Source organism: Microtus pennsylvanicus, chromosome X (assembly GCF_037038515.1).
Source record: "Microtus pennsylvanicus isolate mMicPen1 chromosome X, mMicPen1.hap1, whole genome shotgun sequence".
Classification (NCBI taxonomy): Eukaryota; Metazoa; Chordata; class Mammalia; order Rodentia; family Cricetidae; genus Microtus; species Microtus pennsylvanicus.
In genome coordinates, this window is record NC_134601.1 from 28,328,881 (window position 1) to 28,347,323 (window position 18,443).

The 18,443-nt window shown below is 41.0% G+C and overlaps 1 protein-coding gene and 1 pseudogene across 1 annotated transcript; one reads left to right on the forward strand and one right to left on the reverse strand.

Annotated features, from left to right (window-relative positions):
• Positions 1–472: 472 nt before the first annotated feature.
• Positions 473–3,124, forward strand: LOC142840291 (melanoma antigen preferentially expressed in tumors-like). Its single transcript, XM_075956880.1, has 3 exons — positions 473–759; positions 1,168–1,749; positions 2,614–3,124. The coding sequence occupies exons 1-3, from the start codon at positions 473–475 to the stop codon at positions 3,122–3,124; spliced, it is 1,380 nt and encodes a 459-aa protein (XP_075812995.1).
• Positions 3,125–8,143: 5,019 nt separating this feature from the next.
• Positions 8,144–18,231, reverse strand: LOC142840292 (transcription initiation factor TFIID subunit 10 pseudogene; annotated as a pseudogene).
• Between the last annotated feature and the right edge of the window lie 212 nt (positions 18,232–18,443).

Here is an 18,443-nt window from a genome sequence, read left to right on the forward strand (position 1 = left end):
TGCCACAAATATAGTGATGGGAGTGAGAAAAATCAAGGGCTAGATTGTCATTCTTTTTCTCTTTAATCACAATTAATTTGATGTTTTAATATTTACCATTGTACCACTTTGTAGATTTATCTTTTTCTTCATCATAGCTTATCTACTACTGAGGGGAGGGAAAATACTGGCATTCATATAGATAAGTGACCAAAATTGTTTTCTGCTTACTTACTACCCATTTTGATGACATTTAACAAAATACAGTATGACTATGTATACATGGGGGAGAGAGTAGTAACACACACATAAACACATACAGTTATAAACTCAGAAGTCTATTTCTATTTTGTGTCTATAGTAGAAGTAGCTGGTGGTGGCTGATTGATTTCTTTTTTATCATTTCTTCTTTACTAGCACGGGTTGCTAAGAAGACCCTATGTGTTTTCCCAGAACTTCTAAATGTTTCTCCTCCTGATGCAGGTTCACAAAAATGGATGCAAAGAACCCCAAAACTCTGATGGATCTTGCTATACAGTGTTCGCTGAGACATGAGTCTGCAGCAATCCAAGCTCTGGAGTATATTCCAAGAGATCTTTTTATTCCATTGTTCATTGCTGCCTTCAAGGGTGGGCATAAGAATATATTGGGTGATATGGTGAAAGTCTGGCCCTTTTACTGTCTCCATCTTGGGACATTAACTGTACTGGAACCTCATCGTGAACTCCTGAAAGCCATGATTGAGAATCTTCCACTATATCCTGCAAAGAATAAGTCTCGGTAAGACTGTATAATAGAGATATGGTAAGACAAAGGAGGTCTTAGAACGAGTAACTAGTGAATGCAGAAGTTTTATTTGTAAGACTCAGCTAAAACTTGGAAACACATTAAAGACTGATGTCTTCAATATTCCTTAGGAAATCTGTTATTGAGGATTCTATTGATGGGTTTATGTAATGGGTGTTACTTAAGAGAAAGACAGGAGCTTTAAGACTGGAGGGTATTTAAGGTGTACAAAGGATGGGAGAAGAGGGGGGTGAATTTTCATGGCAAATACTTGTTGGTACTTAGTACAAGGAGTACCAGCTATGGATAAAAGGATTTGTTCCTATATGTCATCGTTGATCCTATTGCTTTTCATTACCGTTTGCTATTTCTCAGATGTTCTATCTCCTCTTACCCCTACAGGAAACCTAAACTGAGGATCCTAGATTTAAGACAAGACATTGACTGTAGGATCACATGCCCTGAAGTCAGAATCAATCCACCTTTCTGTTTTCACGCTTGTACTTACTCTGAAAACTCTGTCACGAAAATGGAAGGACAGCATCGTTTGACAGATTTAGAGTCCTCAATTCATTTACCCAGACCTATAGAATTACTAATGGATCTTTCCCTGGATGGCTCTTTAATGGAAAGGGAATTTTTGATGTTGCTTACGAGGAAAATTAGGGAGAGTTTCGGTGCTTTGCACATATGCTGTCGAGATTTGCAAGTTGACAAATTGGGTGACTGCAAATGCACCCTGAGAATTTTTGATCTCAACTGTGTTAATCAGCTGTTAGTTGATAAGGGTTCACTGAGTGATATCACCAACGTTCTTTCTCAGATGAGCCACCTAAAGAGCCTTAGTCTGTTTAAAGTCACTTTTAGATCTCTGAGTGGGAAAGTCTTTAAAAATTTCCTTAGTCATTTGCAACGTATGGAAAACCTTAAGGAACTCAACTTGTCTTCATTCCGTCTCAAAAACCATCTGGACAGCGTGCTCAGGTAAGAGTTTCAGACAGGTTTCTGGGTTTCCCGGATAAGTCTTGGGACAACATAGAAAATATTCATGGGTATTCCTAAACTCCTCAAAACCTTTTATGTTTTCCACTTTGTCACTTTTGCGAATTTGAAACTGGAGGAGGAATTACAAAAATTAGGGAGCCAGCAGTTTAAAGATAAGTGCAGAAATATGAATGTCAAAAACCACTAGCCCTCTAGATATGAGAAGAAAGAGGAATTGAGATGGTGGAAGACTTTTTTCTATAGCACTGATGCCAATGGTTTACAATGTCAGATCACTTTGCTAATTTGTAGTCACCAAGGTATAGGCCATAAAAGTAGAGGATGGCATTTAGGGACTGACCAAAGGTAATTTTCAGTTGATTGCTCTTTCTGATCCCTTTCCACTAAAAACGTGAACTGAAATCTACAATGGATAATATTTTAAGTATCAAGTGTGTTAGTTTTTCTCTTAATATTTCTTGAAATAATCAACTATAATACCCTTTACACATTCTTAATATTAAAAGAAATTGTATCTCAGTGTTGAAAACAAAACTTTCAGTCAGGTGTGGTGGCACAGGATTTTAATCTCAGCACTCGGGAAGCAAAGACAGGCAGATTCTCTGAGTTCAATGAAGTATCATCTCCATAGTGAGTTCCAGGAGAGCCAGGACTACATAGTAAGTTACTGCCTAAAAAATTTTCTCCAGAGTCATGAAACTATTAAGCAAACAAAGTAAAGATTAACTTATTAATATCCATTTATAGTGCATGAGAAAAGTGGTTTATTCTGGATATAAAAATATAGTGTTTATCATTCAATCCTCATTCTTCAGAAGTTTTATTGTTGTTTTCTCCCTACAGAGTTCTGCCACCTAACCTGGATTTTTTGTATCTGTCATTCTGTGATATATCGTACAGAGACTTCAGATTTCTAGCCCAGTGCCCTCAGGTTTTCCACCTAAAGATGTTGAATCTTAGTAACAACGCAATGAATTGGGATGACTTTGTACCCTTTCAAACTCTTCTGTTAAATCTCTCTGGTACTCTTAAGCATCTAGAGATAAGTCATTGTCTTATAAATGATTCTGCAATCTCTGTTCTTATCCCTGCCCTAGTTCGTTGTACTCGTCTCCGTGTCCTGGGCTTTGCTGCTAACCCCATCACAATGCCTATGCTTGTGCATATCATGCATAGATTAACACGCTTGATGAGGCTAAAATACGTGATATATCCTATCCCTATACATTGCTATGAACGATGGCATTTTCAGGGCCGATTAGACCGACGGAGCCTTTCTATTGTACAACTACAACTGAAGGCAATGCTACAGATTGCAGGAAGGAATGACATGAAATGGATCACTTACCCATAGTAAATTTCACAGTCTTACACCATTTCAATATGATATGTACTACTTAAGTACTAAATGTTATTTCCTAAACTCATATATGCAATATATAAGGTTCTTACATTGAGGGAAATTACACCTAGGGAAAATAGATACATAAACTAATTAGTATGCAGAATAATTTAGAAAAAAATGGAGGACTTTGAGAATTCCTGTGTACCTCTTGTATACTATTAATATATTTCATTTTACTGATCACAGTGATGTGCATGTAATACAGGATGATCAACTCCTAGTTTGCTATATTTCTGCTCATACTGTTGGTTCAATTGTTGGTACACCACACAAATCAGAACAATGACAGCCTTTCCTGCCTATATTTGAGGATATGGTGGTGGATTTTTTATGAGACAATGTTTCCATCCCCTAAGTTACTATAGGCGGTTTTGGTTGCTCTGGGGAAACCGCCAAGATTTAGTAGTGGACAAGGAAAGCAGGCAAGCAGAGGCTCTGATGTTTCAGTATAACCTCAAGAACATAATTATAATTGGACAATTCCTTGATGTAGGCCAACTGTAAAGTTTCCACTACTTCCCATGAAGTCTTCAGTTGGGTGTCTAGCCTTTGTCACATGAATTTTTAGGTGGGACTTAGGATCCTTGCCATAATATTCCCCCTACTGTAGTTCCCCTATTCCACTCCCAGTTCTGTCAATCCTGTACATTTCCTTAGCTGTATAAGTCATTCCCTATATACAGCTTGTTTCTCTTTTCCATTAGCTGTGCCCCATTTGCTATGATGCATACTAGCCCTGTTTGAGTACTGAGTCTAACTGACTTTAAACTCCAAAATAGAACACCATTATAAATTCAGTTTGCACATCCTAGAATTACTTAGAAATGGTGTATGTAAAGTCGGTAATTAAGAATTTACACAGGGCTAAGGAAATGCCTCAGTCACGAGCACTCCTGTGTTCAGCTCCCAACCTAGCATTTGTGTAAAAAGCTGAGCATTAAAGAGCACACTTGTAACTCCAGTGTTGAAAAGGTGGAGGAAGGAAGATCATTAGGGCTACATAGCCAGACATTCTAGCAATATAGTGCATTATACGTTCCGTGAGAGATCTGCCCTCAGAAAATATGTGTAGAAAAAGAAAACAGATACTGACTTTACTCGTTCATGTTTGAGGATGAGCACATGTGTGCGCACACACAGTCAAGTGCATGCACCTTCTCCAACACATGAACACAGACACATAACAATATCTTACTCATATTGTTAATTTCTTTAAATGCATACTGCATCACAAGTCATGGTAAAAATACAAAATTAGCTTTTGTTGAGATGCCAAAACAACTGCATTTCAGACATTCAGTAACAAAAAGAATAGATAGTAAGTAATAATTTATATATAATGACCTATTGAAATAAATTAGTAAATGCAATGGCTTAATTCTTTACATTGTTTTCTTTTTAAAGTGAGGTCCTGCTCGGTTTCAGTCTTACCACAGAAAAAAGTAATTGAATTTTGTTTTTAGTAGTGATACTGGTAAATGTATAAAACTATACATATTGGTTTTTTTTTTTGAGACAGGGTTTCTCTGTGTAGCATTGAAGCCTGTCCTAGAATTCACTCTGTAGGCCAGGCTGACCTCAAACTCCCAGAGATCCACCTGCCTCCACCTTCCAAGTTCTAAGATGAAAGGCATGGACCACCACTGCCTGGGTTCAAATTATATTTTACAAGCAAAATGTCATAAGACAACGGCAAGGCAGGTAATATTTGTTTGTATTAATTTTATTTTGGTGGTACTATTGTATTTCTAAATAAGAAAAAGAATGTTAAAATATGCTGTAATTCATATGTCATAATTATTTTGTGATATAACATTTCAAATTTGTACACATTTTTCATAATGCTTGCATCATTATATATTGCACAAAATTTCAAAACCAACTAAAATACCAGTGTAATGAGCGATTTCCTTTTGTTGTTTACAAGTTAAAAAATGCAGAGTTTTGGACAGTTTGTATTAAATAAAATATTAAAATTAACTTTACCTGTTTCTTTGAACTTTCTTTTTTGTGTTTTCCATATGGCTGTCACTATATAATCTGAGATCTTGTGCACTCAGAAATACGGATCTGACTGATGTGTTCACAATATCAGAATACTAGGGAAGTTGAAACTGGACCAATATTGGCATAGTTTCTCTCTCTGTCTTTCCTTGGTTGCCATGTTTCTGTCAGACACTGCACCCTGAGGTGAAAACTAGACCCTACAATGAACAGAGAACTTGGAGTTTATTCCTGTCGTACTGACTTTGTGAATGGTATTCCTGGAAACTCCCATGCAAACAGGTGCTCTGGATACTTTGTTTTCTGTACATTTGAAAGGTAACCTAAGTGTGTGTACTTTATTGTTTCTATATGGCTGTGATAAAAACTTCAAAAGCAACTGAGGGAGGTAAAGGTAGTTTGACTTACATGTCCCAATCTCAGGCCATCATTGGGGGAAGTCAGAGTAGGCATTTGACCAGGAGCAGGGGCAGGAAAGATGGAGGAAAGCTGCTTAGTGTCTTTCTGTGGCTTGTTGAACAACAAGTCTTATACAAACCAGGACCAGTTGCCCAGGAACCACTTCCCAGAGTGGGCTGGGCTCTATTTCATCAACCATTCATTAATCAAGAAAAATGTCTCACAGACTTGCTTACAGGTCTATCTGGTGGAGACAGTCCTTCATCTATGGTCCACTTTCTCTCCATGACGCTAGTTTCTGTAAGTTGACAAACTAGCCACTACAGTAGACCTCTGCCTTCTTGAAACACATACATAGCTTCTAAACCATAACCTTTCCTTGTTTATTTCCAGTACCTTTCGTTACTATCACAACATAAAACAATATGACCTTCAAAATATCAAATCCTTTAATTTTTTCAGTATATTAACAGTTCAAGGTCTCTTTAAACTTTCAAAGTTTCTTAACTGTGATTTCTTATAAAATTAAAAATAAGTTCATAAAAATTCCATAATGAAACCTAATATTTGGGGGATGATTTAAATATATGTATTTATATATTCAAAGTATTTTAACATTTTGTCACATTTGATATGCAAACACGTGTGCGTGTGTGCTTTCAGAGACACATTGTAGGAGTTTGTTCTGTCTTTCTGCCAGGTGGGTGCAAGGGATTGAACTCATGCAGTCAGGTGTGGCAGGAGATGCCTTTACCTGCTGTTCTATCTCCCTGGCTCCTTTAACAGGTGTTTAAGAAATTCGAATACCTTCTTTTGTAAGACAGTATAAATTTATCTAGTTCCTAATTATTTGTGATAGATTAACATACTTAGTTTGTATTTTAATTTGTTATAAATCATGTTTTGTAAACCTAACAGCAAAGTGTTTTCTCCCCTCAGTCTTAACTTCCAGAATTACCATTTGTAAGGGCTGAAACTTAAATATTCCACCAGGAGGCCTTAAGTGAACATTTCCATATGTACACTTTAGTTAGAGCCAGCTGAGATAAAGGCTTTGAATAATGGATTTTTCAAGAGCCATCAAAATTACAAAAGGGACTGGAGAGATGGGTCAGTGATTAAGAGCACCTGCTGCTCTCCCAGAGGACCTGGGGTTTGATTTCCAGCACCCACACTGTGGGCACAACAACCACCTGTACTTCCAGTTCCAGAGGATCTGACCCTGACTTCAGGCCCCTTTGGGCACTGCACACACATGATACACAAACATCCATGTGGGAAAAAAAACCAACACCCATAAAAAAAAATAGAAAGATTTAAAGTACAGACAACAACCCCTGGAAATCCAAAACTCACAGTTTGAATTAGATTTATTGGCAATAATTTAGAATGATATGGAATTTGAAATAATAAAAGATTGCAACTTTAGCAGTATTTGTGAATTCTGTTAGGATACCTAGAGACAAATTGTGGTCCATCTTGGTGAATTAAGAAAAAGTTGATGTGATATGATACACACTGTTAGGTATGTATTTCTGCTTCACCAACACTTCCACGTGAGTCTCACAGATGCAGCTGTACTTAAAGTGAAATTCTGGTACCTGTGCATGTAGGTAAGACTTGATGGCACAAGTACACATTAAGGTCAGACTTTCCCCCATCTCCAATTCCAGATGTATCTCCATGTTTCACTTGTCCTAGATGTCCGCTCATGTTCCTCACATGGCTGTGATCTGAACTCTGAAATCACTGCTGTTTCCTGCCCTATAGCTTGACCCACCTGGCCGAGAAGAAAGGCCCCGAGGAAAGACCTGCCCCGTGCAGGGAAGCCTCGACTCTATGGTCTCAAAAGCTCAGATGCTTACACCTCGCAGCTACTCCTTCCAGTCCCAATCACATCTCTCTGTCCAAGGAAAACCCCATACCAAACTGAGAGGCCCACAAATGTCAACGTCTGGTGCGTTGGGGTCTCTGGGTAAGGGTCTCACGCAAATCAGGACACGGGATGCAGAGTATGAACAACTGCATAACAAGCTTTAGTTCGTATGGTTTTTATACAGACTAAAAGGCATTACCTCAACTCTGGACCCCCCTTTACTGGCATACATGATCATGAGAAACTCTTACCTCACTTTGCAAGAGACAATGTCTCAATAAATAACAGTAATTAAAAAGAAATGAAGTACCTAGAAACAAGGCAAAAAGTATACAGAAGCAAAGCGCTTGTTTATATCAGGTAGAGTGTGAAGAACTGAGCTCAAAGGCCACTTCCTTATCCAGGGTACAGATTCTGACGGAACGTTTGCGAAATGAGCAAAGAAAGTATGCTTTCATGTATGCTTGGTGTGCCAAGCAACCGTTTCCCAACTTCATCCCATCTGTCCCAGGAGGAGCCTGCACTCTAAGCCAGTTGTGTCTCCACAAACAAAGCTCAAAATCATAGAACAGTGTCCTGCTGCAATGGCCCCTTCCCCATTGCAAAGCTGCCCCTTAGCTTCAAATAATTCCGGTGTAAAAATCTCTGATTATTAGCTAAGATTTTTAATTTGACATTTCCAGCAATACTTATTTATTTATTTATTTTTTCTTTGCCTGTCACAATAAAGTTTATTATGAAAACAGGCTGTTGTGGGGACAGAGGAAAAGACAAATACATCTGGGTTAGGTGGCTCAGGTGAAGTAGTGTGGCTTCTTCACATTGATGCCATATTCCCTGAGGGCAGGGGTCAATTCCTCCATGGTTAGGGTGTACTTGCGGTCCTTGCTATTGCTTCGGGAGCTGCCAGAGGCTGTGTCCTTCATTTTGCAGTGCTGTAGGGCATCATTAGCAATATCTGAGATGAATTTCTGGGCAGCTAGTGAGATGAAGAGGATTATGCGTGGGTCTGAAGCTTCAAAGGCAGCACGGTTCTGGTAATAACCAGTCACTGCATCTGGGATCGCAGGGGTGTAATCCTCCAGCTGCATCAACAAGTCCACCAGTGGCGTGCTGGACACTATGGGCTTCACTTCTGCGTTGGCCACGCTTGGCAGGGCGTAAACCTTGTTGGACATTGCCTCTTCAGGGGTTGCCGCGCTGCCTGCTGCTACCGAGGCCGGCCTGCTCTGCTTTGCTGGCTCCAGGCTCGTGCCGCTACGGGGGCCATGCCCATAGTGGCAGTTCCAGTCCCGGGTACCCCTGCGGTCCCCACGTGGTTGGCCTTGCTCTCCGTGGCTGTGCTGGTGGGCAGCATGGCAGGAGCCGACACTGGACTTCTCTACCCATATTGCAATGGTATCCTCTCGCCAAGGCCACAACCTTATTTTTCTCTAACCTTGTTCCAGTTTACTGATACTCTGATAGTTACTTTAATGTGCATTCTTTTCTCAACTCAATCTGTCTCTCAACAAATTCAAATTACCGACATTTTCCCACAGTTCAGAACAGATTACGGAATACAAATTCAAGGCCTTTCATTTGCTGACTGTGAAGGCATGATTACAAACCCTATTATCTCTATTCCTCAAGTTTTAATTTGTAAAATGGGAGTGGGTAGGAAATTAGCCTCACATTGGTGCTGTGCACACCAAGTATGTGGAAAGGACCAACACATTGCCTTGCAGTTACTTTTGTCTGTTCCTCTGGACCTTGGTTGGGAATCTCTAGACATGCCACTCCCAATGTGTAGACTGATAGTAATGAATATTCCATCAATTTTCTGCTTGTCAGTTCTATTAACTTACAAATGATACACAAACACATACAGATTTAAATGATATAGAGAACTCTTTGATGTATGTATATATAGTGAAATGATTACCTCAACAAATCTAATGACCACTTCCATCAAATCATATAGTTACCTTTTTGAGACAGGAATACACATTTAGTCTCTTAAAAAATATCCAGTATAATAGGCCTTACTGTTAAGTACGGTCACAATCCTTGTCGGGTTACGTGGTCCCAACATAGAAAATATTTTATCCTAACTAGACCTGTACAGAGGCATGGGAAATAATGAAACACAGTTCACTCAGAAATATGGGAAAGGCATCTCAGGCTTCACCCATTCCTGAAGAACTCCCACACTTATTATTCAAACACCTTTTATCCCCCAGTTAAACTTAGGTGGAAACTCATTCTCTTTCCAGGGGACACAGGACTACCAAAACACCTGCAACTTAAGTCACCAGCTTAGAATCAACACCTCTCCCCAGGCGATCTATGTATTAACAAAAGAGAAGGAGCCATACATCCTGGCCTTTGTTAGGTGGCTAGCTTGTCTGGAAGGATTGCAGCTGCCTTGGAAATTGAGCATGGCCAGAGAGCCTGGCTAAAAATATCTTGGATGAAATATTGGGCTACAAATCCCTGTACTATACAGAATGAATATGCTTTAGAACCAAGTACTTCTCTCCTTTAAGCAAAAGCTCCCTGTTTCTTTCACTCTTGACTCTGGTAGTCCACACCTGCGCTGTTTTGCATAAGCTAAACTTTTTAGGTTTACTTGCATTTTGGAGTTTCTTCTTTTTTTTGGAGTTTTTTTTTTTGTGGTCATAGAATTGTGATATGAGGCCATTTGAAAATTCAGTTCTGTAAAGATAAGTGACACTGTGTACATCTTCGTGTGTTTGGTGGCCTTTTGTGTGTCTCAGAGAAATGTGTAGCAGAGTCTCTCATCCATTTGAAAACCCAAGTGGCTGGTCTGATCAACTAAGATCACAGGGGAAAAGAGCAGGTTCCGCTGGTGTTACATGTCATCTGATCATCCACCACTCTATGTTTTGTATCTTTTCCAATCAGAGTGTCTGATTGCATGAACCCCTGCAGTTCCCCTGCACACTCAAGCCTAGCCTCTAAATACAATTCCTTGCATCAGAGAAATGCAAAACAAACCAAATATGAGATGCCAACTTACACCTGTAAGAATGGCCAAGATCAGAAACATTTGATGACAACTTATGCTGAAGAGGTTGTAGGGTAAAGGGAACACTTCTGCATTGCTGGTGGGAGTGCAAACTGGCACAGCCCGTTGGATATCATTATGGCGATTTCTAAGAAAATTAGGAAACAACCTACCTCAAGACCCACCAATTCCACTTTTGAGTATGTACCCAAAGGATGCTCAAGCATACCACAAGGACATGTGCTCAACTGTGTTTTCATTACAAACCATGTGCTCATTACAAAACAATAAAAAATTGCTTTTAATATTTCACTTAACTCAAAGCTCACCAAGCTAATGCTCTATCTACACATGTTAAACTGTGCACTGTGTGACTCACATTCCAGCTTGCACCATGAGAATTTTCTCCTGTTCCTCTTTTCCCTGGGGGAGGGTGAAAGGGCAGAGAAGAAGGGATGCGAAATTGAATGGGATGGACATGTACGTTGTGAAAGACACAAAGAATAACTAAAAGGATTATTAAAAAGCTGGACTCTAACTGTATAAAAACACTGAATTGTGTCAACACCGGGGAGAAACATTAGCAAGCAAATCCTAAGTACCGGGTTATTATCTATTTTCTGTGAGATTCACTTACTAATGGAGATGAAAGGTAGTGATTTCATTGAGCAGCTTGAACAACATATTTTAATATGTGAAGACACAAGCACTCATGAGTTACCGAGAAACCGTGAGAGTGCGAAATGAAAAGGGTAGCTTCAGTGGAAGTTCTCTGCTGGAGCTGACTACTTTAAAATAGTGTGGCCATGTGGGAAGGTGGAATGTTTGTGGGCTAAAGCAATGTGTCAGAGGGGTGTCCCCAGTCTGTGAGTGAGACACTCTGAACCATGAGCAAGGAACTGGTCCACTGAGAGAATGATTTCCCTCTACAGTGTCACTTGCTCCAGCTTTGAAATTTCTGCAGTCAAGACAAAAGGAATTCCCTGATTTAAGGAAGCCGAGAATGTAATTGTAAGCAGATTAACACAAGCACTTTGGATATACAGACCTTTGGAAAACATTGTTTTCAATTTCATGGAGGGAGAACATGGATAAAAGTGAAGCTTTGCTCCTATGAGTGTACACATCCACGCATGGGTGAGGAGGGGATTGTGTCTCCTCTAGCACTGTACATTCCCAGGTGCAGAGTGTGCACGGGCTTCTCGGTTGAAGCTAGACATCCTGGGAATGGGTGAACATAATACGGTCACAACTAGTGATTAAATCATTCATATTGCTCAGACAGTTCCTAACTTTGTCTCACTCTCCAGACCACAGAGTCAGCTGTTCAGACTCTCAGAGGGAAAATCCTGACTCTAGCCACTAGGGGCACCATGGATGTTTTCTTTTGAGTTTTTGTCAGTTAAATATCTTAAATGTTCACTGCAACAGGGGTTCTGTGTGACAAATCTCCACACACATTAAGACAGTCCTGTTTGCTGTTGACCCCAGATCTGCATCCCATTATAGGCTCATTGTTTCCTCCCTTGGTGCAGACTGAACCCTGCAAACTGTAGTGTGGTGGCATTTCGGTTGTATTTTAATAAATACAGACTCTCTGAAGATCTGAGAGTAAGACAGACCCACTAGTCAGCCTGATAGACCAGGTTATGGTAACATGCGCCTGTAATCGCAATAGCCACAGTTGCACACACTTTTAATCTGAGTGGTGCTCGCCTTTAATCCCAGCCCTAGTTAGGCATATGACACTGGGGAGACAACGATCAGTCACACATTCTCATTCTGAAATTGCTGGAGCAGGATCGCCATTTCAGACTGAGGTTCAGGTAAGAGCCAGTGTCTGGCTGTTTTGCTGTTTGAATCTTCAAGTTGAACCCCAGTGTCTGACCCTGAGTTTTTATTAATCACACTTCACTGTCGAGATTTCTCCCCAGGAGTCGAGTGTGGGTTCTCCAACACCCCATTCTTTCACGGGGTTCTCCATTCTCCTCCAGTCACTGGAGTCCCTGGCTCTCCTGTGTGCTCTGCACACATCTGTCAGCTCCTGAGCCTGCATCTCCATCTGCTTCCACGCACTCCTGCCGTCCCTGGCACACGCTGGTGATTCCCAGGGGCTCCAGAACTACCTGGCGTTTTATAATATGGACACGCAGAGGACATGTCTCTAGCATGTGCTCAGGACTAAAGCTTGGACATTCTCCAATGATCTGTTTGGTGAATCTTTGTTGTCAAGGCAACACTATTGGGAGGTGGTAAGACTTGATAAGCAAGGCTCTGTGGGAGGCCCTATGTCTTTGGAGCCGAGCCTCTGAAGAGGTGGATATAGTAAACCCAGTCCTGTGTCTTTTAGTCTATGCTCCCTAGCCACGAGATGGCTGCTTTTTCTCTACCATGCACTCAAACCAAAGGATGCTGCCTCACCACAGATCAAAAGCAACAGAGTCAAACTGTCCAGGACTGGGGTTTCAGTCCTACTAGGAAAACTGTGCTTTTGCTTTATAAACTAATGATCTATTTGTTCCTGTAAGAAAACCTGATGCACACAGTCTTCCCTTATACCTATCAGGATTTTCAGAATATAAATTCTGTATTTAGGTTCACTAACTGATCATTTTAAAGACCGTCTCACTGTGCCCTCCATGACCTGAAACCTGCGGTAGAAATCAGACTGTCCTGGAAATTCACCGACATCTGCATTCTTATGTATCGTGGATGTTGCAATAAAATTGTGTAGCACAATGCATGGCCAAACTGGGTTTTTAAGGAATTGGGTTGATTTTGTGGTATGGAGAATCTAAACATTGTCTTTGTAAATTCTACCTAAGCAAAATCTCTGCTAAGGAGTTACACTGCCATCCCTGCATGTTTCTCTTGTTGGCTGTATCCATGCCAGACAAGAATTCTACCAGGGAGTCTGTATGTGCCCGGCTCCAAGATTTTTCTTTATGTCTACGTGGATGGACACTTATTTGATCATAGTGCCACCTTGTGGCGTCATCATGAAGTGCAGCTAGAAGACAACTGAAATTCTGGAGGAGGAAGCCTAGGTTCAAAACATTAAGAGAGGGAGGGGGCACTGGTGGCCTCTAGGGAAAATTAAGATAATTCCTGAATCAAATAGAACGTTCTGTACTACCGGGAATGAAAGATTTTCCATCATTTCTATGTTGTGAGACCTTTGCGTAGAGATCTGTACAAATAAAAGTGATCATGTGGCATTTTTTTACTTGCTGATGTAAAAATCACAGCTCTCGTACTGTAGACATTTATTCTGGAGCCATTATGAGTGATCACAGCACAGGAACACAGATTGAGGTTACCCAAACTTCCACGTTCCAATGAAGAAGCAGTTTCGTGGGTTTTTTAAAATTATATGTTTACACAAACACACACACACACAGAGAGAGAGAGAGAGAGAGAGAGAGAGAGAGAGAGAGAGAGAGAGAGAGAGAGAGAGAGAGAAGAGAGGGAGAGAGAGAGAGAGAGAGAGTTGCAAAGTAAGGCAAGGTTAAGATACATTGATAGGCACACCAGAAAAGCCAGAAAAAGAAGAGTACATTGAGTTTGGGGAAGATTTTTCATGGACCTAAAACATTATCTGGTGACATTTTACTCTTGGATTGGTGGAAGCAGCTGTTTGGCTAACTTGATAACTTCAAAGTGCCTTTAATTTAAGACAACAAGATATTAGTTCTATGGTCACAGCTTCTTTCTATGAGGATTTTCTTCTTAGAGGTGGAAGTTCAGAAACAGATTTGGGCACATAAGGGATATTCCTGAAGGTACCACTGACCCAAGATAAAGCAAACAGCCTGTATGTCCAATGTCTCCAGAGTGCAGAAATTCCCATTTTCCTTCAGGCTCCGTGGTCAAGGAGGCTCCTTCCAGTGCCCAGGTGTTCATGGTAAGGCATAGCTTCTGAGCAGGGATTTCTTTCTCACACTCGATGACAAGGTGCGTTAGCTCTTTTCTGGACCAGGATTGCGTAAGATTTGTTGATCTGGCACCATCTTCTATTTTGTTGAAATTTCAGGTTTGTGTTTTATGTCGACTGGGATACCTTAAACTGTATCTCACCAACCCCCAAGTGATGGGAATTTTCCACCTTCATAGTTTCTATTGCCTTCAATTGTACATCTTTCAAACACTTGTCTATAATGAAATCTTGAAGGTATCCTTTCAGAATCATAAAGTCTGTATGTTGTATGAGCTGTGGCCTCTTCTCACAGCCCGGCTCCTGGCCGCTTGGCTAGCTTATACCCCAAAATAACAACACACAAACTGTATTCTTTTAAACACTGCCTGGCCCATTAGTTTCAGCATCTTAACCCATTTCTAATAATCTATGTAGCACCACGAGGTGCGCTTGCCAGGAAAGATTCAGCATGTTTGACCTGGTGGCTGGCTGCATCTCATCTCCCTGGAGTGGGAGAATCATGGCAACTCACTGACTCAGCTTCTTTCTCCCAGCATTCTGTTCTGTTTACTCCGCCTATCGAAATTCTACCCTATCAGGGGGCCAAGCCGTTTTCTTTTTTACTTAACCAATGAAAGCAACAGATAAGATACAACACCCACCTCCTTCATCTGTATTTTAAATTATCCTTTACATTACAAAGGCCATCGACAAACATTATTCCTGACAACACAGTGTGGAAGTGCCTGCTCTCCTGCACACTGGAAATCATGTGAGGTTACACTACTTTGACCACCTACAAATTGTCTTGCGATAGTTTTTAGTAGAATCTACTTTCTGCCATTAGTTTTACTATAATGTGCTTGCAAACCTGCATAGAAGTCCGTGCTAGGGATATGACAGTTTTATAATATCATGTTACTTAGGATGCTATGAGTCCCAATGACCTAGAGGATGGAGCTGACATATTTTCCACATCTGTACACTGCTAAAGAGCCTAGTTCACCTGTTTCTGGAACTTGTGGCAACCCTCGTGTTGGATGCCAAGTGGTACTAGGGAAACTGGATTGGCCTATTTTGAGTTCTTAGTCTTGTAAGTAAATTAATTGAGAAACAGAGTCAGAAGGAAGCTCAAGGACAATTTTTACTGATTTGAGAGGGAAACTGCAAAGTTGGCAGGCTGTGGATCTTGGCATTTCCTCAGAGAGGGAATCTAGAGAAGAGGGAGTTATTTGCACACAATTTGTTATTTGTCACACGGCAGAGGGAGCAGACAACTAAAGAGACAGAGAAGCTCTAAGAATGCCCAGACGCCCAGGGAAAGCAGGCTCAGGCTTTAGAGGAGGACTGGAAACTGAAAAACATCTTTGTCTGATGAGATCTGCAGGGCTGTTGGAGGAAAGCTCTGCATGTGTCTGCACTGTGGAGGGCGGCTTTCTGAGAGGGACAAGGACCTTGTCTCGGTGTACAGAATACTGTCCTTCCGTTCTCCTTAGCATTTCTCCAGGAAAATCAGCCTGCATGAGGGGCTGTTGCTTCACCAGATGACTGACTGACTCTGCTTAACTAACTCTTAAGGGACCATCGATATGAAAGTCTGTGACAGTCATTCTTCAGAGCCGTTTACAGTCATGTCCCCAGCCAGCCACAGCCAGAGCTGTATTCCATTCTTTCCATCCCGAGGAAGTAGCTTTCCCTTAAAGCAACTCATGAGAGTTCTGGTATCCACCCTCAATGGCCTCCAAGGCTGCTACTGTCACACACACCCTGAAGAGTCCCCAGAATCATGCAGGAGAGGGGTTAGAATTGGAGAATAGATAATAGTTCACCATGAAAGCCCAGATCCAATGACAAAGGTGTTCCCCAGCAGGGACTAGTGTCCATATTGAGTCTCAGTTACATCTTCCCATGTCCTTCAAGCAGGGGCTCTAATTTAGGAGGACACGAGAAGCTAGAGTTCCCTTCTGGTATTCTGACCAGAAATCTAGGACATTTCCTACTTCTGTCCATGGAAAAAACGGACCATTTTTGTGGGGGTTTCCTGCTCCTAAACGGCCTGATCAGTTTCTGTGTTGCCTTCATCAGGAGATTTCTTTTGTCTGTTTGCACTGGTGAAGTCTGTTCTCTTTGAATGTATCACATGCTCAGGGAGAATTTCCTGGCCATGATAATAGAACCTGGCTTGTGTACATGTGTGTAAAAGCAATTGTGTGTCACACAAAGAAGCCTATCTCTGTCTACTTCGTTTTGACAAGTGAACACCTGGATGGGACAAAGTTTAGTTGGCTGGTCAGAGTTGTGTGCAATGCTGGAGATGATCATATTATTCCCAGTATTCTTTTTCTGTATCATAACTTGTAAATAATTGGTGTTACAACTTGGCCAGGGAATTCAGAGTGGAGCAGAGTGGAAAAGAACAGGGCTGTAACACTTTTGACGGGGAAGCTTTCCTCTAGCATGGCAGAGTTGTTGCAAGTTTGCTGGTGAAGTCCTTTCCTGCCGGAGAACAGCTGTTACATGGGGGAAACATTTCCTAGAGCAGGGCTGTAAGCTGCCCTGCTTACTGTGTCCTGTGCTATTATACCCTGGCTTCAGAGTGCCAGAGTACTGTTCCATTTGAGTGTTCTCTGAATCTCTACTGACAGAATACTCTTCCATTTGAGCTGTAACACTCAGTGTTCTCTCTCTACTGACAGAATACTCTTCCATTTGAGCTGTAACACTCAGTGTTCTCTGACTCTCTACTGACAGAATACTCTTCCATTTGAGCTGTAACACTCAGTGTTCTCTGACTCTCTACTGACAGAATACTCTTCCATTTGAGCTGTAACACTCAGTGTTCTCTGACTCTCTACTGACAGAATACTCTTCCATTTGAGCTGTAACACTCAGTGTTCTCTCTCTACTGACAGAATACTCTTCCATTTGAGCTGTAACACTCAGTGTTCTCTCTCTACTGACAGAATACTCTTCCATTTGAGCTGTAACACTCAGTGTTCTCTGACTCTGTATTGACAGAATACTCTACAACTCGAGATGTAACACTCATTATTCCTTGGCTACCAAGAGCCAGTATCCTTTTCCATATGAACTCTAACACTCACAACTGGTACTCCAGAAAAGAATGATGACAAAGAAGCAAAAAAAATGGGAATGAAAGGTAAAGACTAAAATGTAATAGGTGAGAAGACATTCACAGTTCATACACAGTAAATTGTCAGTGTTTCAGTACTGTGTATGTCTACTCTGTGAATTGTATATTTCCCTGTTGCCTGATCCAATTGAAAAAATGTAATTGTAATATTAGTACTGATGGATAACACCTCAACAACCTTAGGAAATTAAGTAATTCAGGTGCTGTGTCTGGAATGAACTATTATTACAAAGCAGACAGCCTTTATTCTCACATGGCTTGGTGGTCAATAAAACTCTCCAATCAGAGCTGAGCTGTCATGTCTCATTTGCATAATTTTCCAAGATTGCTTTTTCCAGTCAAGCTTTGCTTTTATACAACATTGTATCTCATGATTTCAGCGACAACCTTATTTTCTTTCTCAGACAATCTCAGGTCTTGTTTGGCTTCCAGCCAGTTTCCTGAAGCATGAGCTCACACTGAAATGAAGCCTGTTACCAACGAAACAGGGTACAGCACTGGGAGCTGTGATAGATCCTTCTGCAGCTTCAAGAGCAGGTCCGTATCAACAGAGAGAGATTTTCTGAGTCATTGACTTATACAGATACTGCAGGCATTTAGTTGCCTTATCCCTTAATAGCAGTTGATGGAGGATCCTCTTGGAAAACCTACTTACCTGTGAATCTGCCTCAATCAGGGAGCGGTCAAAAGTCCCCATTGCTTGTTCCGGGATACATGAACTTATAAATCCCAGTAGATACCCCCCAATTCCTGTACATCCTTATATGACTTCCTCACTGGAGTAAGGATTGCTTTCATCAAAGGATAGAAACAGACTTGGTGGTAAAGGTGCAGGAAGAAGATCCATTTATGATTCACTTCTAGTTGGTGTGTGTTCTGGTGCCATGATCTAGTTATACAACACTAGTG

What these genes read in the sequence shown, in the direction of transcription:
- LOC142840291 (XM_075956880.1), top strand. Translation starts at nt 473, where the DNA reads ATGGATGCAAAGAACCCCAAAACTCTGATGGATCTTGCTATACAGTGT. An exon ending in CCTGCAAAGAATAAGTCTCG is followed by an intron (nt 760 to 1,167) that starts GTAAGACTGTAT and finishes TTACCCCTACAG; the next exon opens with GAAACCTAAACTGAGGATCC. An exon ending in CATCTGGACAGCGTGCTCAG is followed by an intron (nt 1,750 to 2,613) that starts GTAAGAGTTTCA and finishes TTCTCCCTACAG; the next exon opens with AGTTCTGCCACCTAACCTGG.